Source organism: Triticum dicoccoides, chromosome 3A (genome assembly GCF_002162155.2).
Source record: "Triticum dicoccoides isolate Atlit2015 ecotype Zavitan chromosome 3A, WEW_v2.0, whole genome shotgun sequence".
Lineage (NCBI taxonomy): Eukaryota > Viridiplantae > Streptophyta > Magnoliopsida > Poales > Poaceae > Triticum > Triticum dicoccoides.
Window position 1 is genome coordinate 763433029 of NC_041384.1, and position 6908 is coordinate 763439936.

General features: G+C 56.6%; 1 protein-coding gene across 1 annotated transcript; it reads right to left on the bottom strand.

Moving 5' to 3' along the window:
• Nucleotides 1–1335: 1335 nt before the first annotated feature.
• On the bottom strand, nt 1336–3983 carry LOC119270801 (protein UPSTREAM OF FLC-like). Its single transcript, XM_037552857.1, has 3 exons — nt 3475–3983; nt 2449–3382; nt 1336–1824 (listed from the first exon to the last, which is right to left on the bottom strand). The coding sequence occupies exons 1-3, from the start codon at nt 3698–3700 to the stop codon at nt 1611–1613; spliced, it is 1374 nt and encodes a 457-aa protein (XP_037408754.1). The 5' UTR covers nt 3701–3983; the 3' UTR covers nt 1336–1610.
• Nucleotides 3984–6908: the final 2925 nt, after the last annotated feature.

The window sequence follows — 6908 nt, forward strand, 5'->3', positions numbered from 1 at the left end:
GCAGAATCGCCGGCACCGGGATCTGTTACAGATCGAGGTGCCGGTGGCGCGACAGCGTCACGTCAGGGTAAGGCAACGACTTCCTGTACTCCTAGTGCCACCACGTTTGGTGCACCGGGATGTGCAGACGCTGCCGACCTGAGTGGGAATGCACCGGTGGTGGAGGGGGAGGGGGAGGAGGAGCACGGGAGGATGAGGCGTCGGGGGTGCCCTTGCCCTTGTCGCTGCCGGAGCTGATGCCGAAGAGGCCCATTGCTAGGGTTTAGGTTGTCGTCGGCGAGGAAGCATGAAGGGGGTGGTGGGGGCCAGATGTGGATGGAAGTGTATGAGGCCGCCCCCTTCCCCGCACACGTGGGTTAAGAAACAACGTTTTCACTGGCTGACTAGTGGACCCGGTGTCTGTGGTCGTCATAAATTAGATGACGGGCGGTAGTTGCGTGGCCGCCAAGTGGGACCGCGGCGGACACCGATGGGACACGCGGCGCGTCCGCTTCGCGTCCGTACCGATGCATTTCAGACGCAATTTTGGGCCAGAAATGGGTTCGTGCGGACGCGAAGCGAACGGTTTTTCGAAATGGGTCGGTGCGTTGGGCCGGTTTTTTTCCGCGGCAACTCAAACGGACATGGGTTGCCCCGTTGGAGTTGCTCTTAGGCCCACAAAAAGTATTTGTATTAAATAGGAGTACGTATTTCTTTTAGGTATACCGATCAGTGATCGGTTCAAGTGTTCTCGTGCCGTGCGCGACCAAAGACTATAAGATGTGCAGCTCTGTTTGAATTGACTCGCGCCTTATGTTGGGGTGGTTAGCGCGTTGCTAGTTGCAAGCTAACTTGTGCGCGAGGTCTGCGGTTCGAAACCCCTCAGCTCCCTATTTTGTTGTTTTGGTTTATTCTTTCTTTGTGACACTGACATACGGGCCCGGTTTCACGTCAGCAACTGTAGAAGCACGTTATAACGGCAGGAGATGACGCACCGGCAGAATAGACGGAAATGGACTAAAATGTTCTGTTAGCAAAGTTGTTGTACTACTTTTGTGGGTTTTTTTAGTTCTTGTATGAACTTGTTCCCACCAGGACAAGTTTATGTACTACAAGTGGTATTAACTCAAAAAAGAGATTGATTTGGCCTAAATTCTCTAGCGAACAATTTTGCTCCCTTATAAATCGTTCACATGGGATCGCCCTAGGGCAGGATCGCCGATTACTAGCGTCCTAGTTTTATAAGCGTCCTCGTGATGCATGCGAGCAAGGGAGTAGGTCCAAGGTAGGATCGACAAGACAAGATGGGGTGGGGAATTGGGGATGGATGCAACCTCGTTTTGAAGTTTGAACAAATGAAAACACAAAGTCAAACACTGCATGTGCCACGCTGCTCGGTTCGGACACACATGCTACATACACCTTGATACAAGTGAGTTTGAATTCTACGCTAGCTACTCCGGGAATGGGGAAAATATAAAAAAGAAAGTGAGTCGATGCAAGAGCTCGTGCCTTAGCTAAGACATTCGTTCGTTCAGTCTAGTCTGCAGTGCACGCGCTTCGATCCACATTTTGATGCTAGACTGCTAGTACTAGTACTAGTATGTTTTGCAGAGTTTTGTTCGCTGAATTCAGTCAGTCCGTCCGTTGTCGGTAGTTTCCGGTTGGTCGCCGCGCCGGCTGCTAACGTGGACGTGGGTGGTCGGAGACTTCTTGCTGCTGCTGCCGCCGCTGGGTTTCCTCCCGGCCGGGATGCACCGGGCGCGGACGCCGTCCACCTCCTCCGCTGCCAGCTCCAGCTTGCAACTACCACTGGCAGCAGTGTTCATTGCAGATTCTCTGCCCCTGCACGCACAATTCAATTGAACCATTATTAGTCAGAACTCAGAAAGTAAGAAAGAAAGGAGCATAGCTATCTAGTCAGATTTGGTGACGTGTTCGTGGATAGATCGTGCAACGCAGGCAATCTCGAGGAATCGCTCCACTCACTCACGGACTGTGCAGCATCGTGCTCCTGCATCTGCTCTGCATGCCAAAGGACTTGGAATTGTGCCGCAGCCAGAGCAGAGCAACTACGGTAAAACAGATGAGCATGCAGCACATTCTTGGTTATCTTTCTGCATTTTACTGCTAAAACCTACATCTATCTATCTTCGCAGTACTCCAAAAGTAGCTTTTCAGTGCGAGGCTAGATCGCAAATTTTCTGAATTGTCTACGTCACAGACAGCCATTGGGTTGGGGGTCGAGCATCCAGCACCTAGCTAACACTAGCAGCAATCGCAGTTTGACAGAGACAACATGGCGCTAAGTATTGTTTGGGAGTTTGGATTCACAAAAAAGTAGCTTTCCAGTGTGAGGCTGGACTGGAGCACAAGTTTTCTGCATTGTCCCCCTCACCATGCACAATTAAGCTCGCTACTGCCAGCACACGGTAAGATAATCTCTCTTAAACAGGATTGAGCTCCTACCTGTCTGCATTGTACGACGACGAGCGCTTCAGTGCGCCCAGCTCGCCGACGCCGGCACGGTCGCCGCTCGCCGACTTCTTGGTCTCCACCAGGCTGCCGCTGAAGTACTCCCGCTCCATGCTTGCGCCGACGCCAATGCTGCCAGAGAACCCGTCTGCCGCCGTGCTGCTGCTCAGGTCCGACCGGCCGCGCGGGAGCCTACGCTCCGCCGTGTACCTCGCGCCGCCCGGGCCGGCGTCCCGCTTGGGGGCCGCGGGGATGGAGCCGCAGGAGATGAGCTGCATCAGCACCGCCGACGCGCGCATTCGCCCGCCCGCGATCACGCTCTGCTGCGCCAGCCCCGCATCCTCGTCCTCACGGCGAGCGCCGATGGCGTTCGAGGCGGCGGCCACGCGGACGTCGTTGTTGATGAGCGCCTCGAGCGTGTCGGGGCTGCTGGACGACGGCGGCGGCGAGATCTCGTCCGCGCCCAGCTCCGTCGTCGGCTCTTGCGGCGGCGAAGGCTCGGGGCCCCGGCGCCGGCCGCACCTGTCGTCCGTCTGCGTGGCCGCGTCCGCCCCGGCCCCGCCGCGCGCGGCGGCCACCCGGTACTCGCCGAGGTCGAAGGAGCTCCAGTTCTTGCGCCGGCCGTGGGCCCTGCTAACGGCCGCTGCGGGCATCTTCTTGGTAGTCTCGCTACCGGCCTGGCAGCTGGAGGAGGAGGAGGAGGAGGAGGAGGAGCCGGCGGAGGCGTCGCGCGGGTAGGCGGGCGCCGGGAGGAGGCGGAGCAGCTCGGAGCCCTTGAGCACGTACTCGGCGCCGCTGGCGGGGTGGACGGGGTCGTCGGCGGTGAGGTCGTGCCAGACGTAGCCGGTCTTGTAGCTCCGCTTGGAGGACCAGGAGTACGCGTCCGCCATGCCGGCGCCCCGGAGCACGGCCAACCGGTCCAGCACATCTGAGTAAGCATTCGAGCACGGACAATGTCGTCAGTTCACCCTCCGAGACACAGGCAGAGCGAGAGTGAAAGAAACAGAGGAGAGTTGGTACCGCGGAGGCAGAGGCCGTCCTGGGGGCTGGAGACGGGGACCTCCATGAAGTGCGGGTGGTCGAGCTGGCCGTTGCGCGAGAGGTAGTAGACGACGGGCACCTTGGTGGGCGGCGCGGCGTGAGCGTGACCATGACGCCTGGTGGTGGCGGAGGTGGTCTTGGGCGGCGGCTCGGTCCAGACGACGGTGCGCTCGGGGCTCGCCCACCGCCCACGGGAGCTCGCCATCCCCTCGCCTCGCTGAAGCTCCGGACCGCGCGCCGGAGCAGCTAGCTTGCAGCGGAGCGGAGTAGTGGTAGCTAGTGAGACCGTGAGAGCGTGTGCGTGACAGAAATGGCGAGTGGCGTGCCGTGTAGTGGAAGGAGAGGAGAGGAGAATGTCTACGTCACAAGTGTCGGGGTGTCGTCGCCTCCATTTTTATAGGGGGGTGATGACGCCGTGTGGGCAATGGCGATGGCAATGCGTGGGCGGCGGGGTGGGTTCAAACCGGAGTGAGGAACGGGGAAGGGAAAGCTCGTGACTGATGGACTGCTACTGCTACGGACTGATAGAAGATGGAGGTGGAGTGGAAATTCGGCGGTGAGGGTGGAGACACGGGGGCGGGGACAAAGGCCGGTGAGGTCACGCGAATCACAGTCGGCCACCTCTCCCTGAGCGGCGGCCCAAATGACCATCGTGCCCATGCTACCTCTGACGTCTGTCCTCTCCGTCAAGCAAAAACAATGGAGTGGTCGTACGTGGTACGTTGCGTACGTGCCCGGGTGAGTTGACTAGCACTACTTAGCTACGACTCCTACCACCTAGGAGTATGACCTATCCCGTCCTGTCTCCTCACGCTTTCACGTAGCTAGGTGCAACCGTGCAAGCAAGCAAGTGAGCACGCAACGTACGGGTACGGGTCAACTCCGTGCGCCGGTGCATGTTAATTTTAAATTCAAATTCCTCCCTTGATCTCAGGGCAACTCCAACGCACCATCTCAAATGGACGTCCGTTTTATCTATATTTTGTTTATTTGGGATAGCAATGCGTCGGCTCCGTCCAGATTTCCGGATGCGCCGCCCGTATTTCGGCTGTCCGGCTGCATGCAAATTCTTCAAAGCAACAAAGATGTAGCTAATGACAACGGTCATGGTTCACGCCGACCGGCAAGAAAGCCAGCAGCCTACAGAATGGTCATCCCCTAGTTTCACGCCGGCAACAAAAAGCCAATGACCTGCACACTAATCTGCCTTCAAAATGAACAAACTTTTGACACCGACAACAAAAAAGCCAGCGGCCGGCACACTAGCCAGGCTCCAAAATGAACAAGTTTTTGACGCCGACAACAAAGCCAGCGGCCGGCACACTAGCCAGCCTCCAAAATGAACGGCCATAGTCCATGACCGAGGTCTCACCTAGTTCAGGCCGTCTTGGGCGGACATCCCCTTCTGCCGGTTCGCGAACCAAGTATTTCTCTGCGGTGACATTTTCGTCTTTGTCGATGCTCATGATAGCGAGCGCCACCTCTTTTGCTTTGGTGTCGGCATCGGTGCCCTCGATCTCGAGCTTCTTCAATTGAACGCCTTCCTCCATGTCAAGCTTCCTCCCTCCTCCATGTCAAGCTTCTTCGTTTGGAGCTCTAGGTATATCTCCATTTGCTCCTTCTTCCCGTTTCTCCTCCTCTCGTCCCTCACTTTCTTTTGACTCATCACGCCTTCCAAAGTTGCTTGCAAGGCCATGGACGACGCATCACGCTTGTCGTCGGCTTTCGAGTTGGTCTTGCCCCTCGGCCTCTTGAGCAAGTCTCCTCCTCAGCCACGGCCGCCTTCCCTCCTTTCTTCTTAAGAGCAGCATATTGGTCTTTGAACTTGGGACAATCTTTGATGAGCGACAAACAATGCGTGAGAGTAAATGGCGTGTTCTTGTGTCGGGCCTTGAAGGCTTCCAAAGATGAGAATGCCCACACAATAAAATATGATGACGCAAATGTAATAGAGAATGACACAGAATGCACCAAGCATAAACATGGCATGCAATTGAAAAAACGAGAGGTTCATACCAAGTCACCAACGCCTAGGCCGCTCATGGGATGGGCTTGGATGCTCTCAAGTGCGGCACAACACTTGTTGTATTCTTGTTGAATGAACCCTCATATCTTTTGGATTGAGTTGATGCGGCGGGTGCTCGCAAACTTGTAGGGGACAAACTTCCTTCGCCCATGAAAAGGTTTTGTGAACTCTCGTACAAAAGACATATCCTTTTAGCTCGGCACCTTTCGTGGGATCTTGGCCTATCTCCATCCAACTCTCGCAAATGAAAGTGTCCTCCTCTTGGGTGTATGATCCCGTGCGAATACTTTGCCTCCTCTCCTCTGTGCGTCAGCCCTTTGGGTGAGCTCATCGATAAAACCCAGTGGATCCTCCACAATGCCGACCTCTTCTTCCTCATCTTCGCAATACATGTCATCATCTTCATGCCATGATTTGCCATGGCCGTCGATCTCATCTTCATCATGGCCACCGAATAGGTCGTCACCATACTGGTCGCAGTCGTCCTGGCTTTCCGTCGCATCGGGATCGAAAGCATGGCCTTGGCGGTTGACATGGAAGGCCTCACCACGAACCTCGAAGATGACGTTCTCCATGAATGCGGCGTAGTCAGGGTCGTCAACCGTCGTCGTCGACAGTGGCATTTCATTGAACAGCTTGCGAGCGTCAGCAAGGTTGGCTGTAGGAATCGACCGGGGCTGCTTCCTTTGCGCTAGTCAGGCGGCTGACCAGCGCCACTATACCCCGGTGTCACATTGAGGTCGATGACACCCGTGGCTGGGATGGCGGGGGTGGCCGGCACGACCACGCTGCCGTCCGTCGACGTGGAGAACCGGGTCTGGCCATGGCCATGCAGCGGCGGCGGACAATACCTGGGCGTCCCCGGTGTGACGAACAATCGCGACTGCTTTGGCGGCGAAGCCGAGAGCGGGTTTCTTCTTCGCCTCCCTTGTCCGTCGGTTCCTCCTCTTGGCCGATTCAGCGTCGAGTTCGGCAAGCTCCGCCAGCGTGAGTTCTGACTGTAGGACCCTTCTTCTTCGCCGCGGGGCGCACGGATGCAGCCAGGTCGCTGGGATTCTTCGAGGCATCGTCCGTGGAGGAGCGAGGGGAGGGGGTGCGGGAGGATTTTGGGTGAAATGGAGGGAAGTGTTTCCCTCATGGACGGGGCAGGGGAGGACAAGGGTGTGTGTCCCGCCCGTCCGTGCCGTGTCCGTTTTGACGCAAGCATGGTCGAAAATGGATCGAAGGCGAACCGAAACCGAACATTTGTCTGTTTACTCTCATGTGTTAGGGCGCATTTTGTGTCCGTTTATCTCTAAACGGCCGCAGCCGCAGCATTTAGGTCGTGAGTTGGGGTTGCCCTCGTCTCATACAAAAAGCTCGGAGTACATTTTGTTGGCGCGGCCAA

What these genes read in the sequence shown, in the direction of transcription:
- LOC119270801 (XM_037552857.1), bottom strand. Translation starts at nt 3,700, where the DNA reads ATGGCGAGCTCCCGTGGGCGGTGGGCGAGCCCCGAGCGCACCGTCGTC. An exon ending in GGACGGCCTCTGCCTCCGCG is followed by an intron (nt 3,383 to 3,474) that starts GTACCAACTCTC and finishes ATGCTTACTCAG; the next exon opens with ATGTGCTGGACCGGTTGGCC. An exon ending in TCGTCGTACAATGCAGACAG is followed by an intron (nt 1,825 to 2,448) that starts GTAGGAGCTCAA and finishes TTGTGCGTGCAG; the next exon opens with GGGCAGAGAATCTGCAATGA.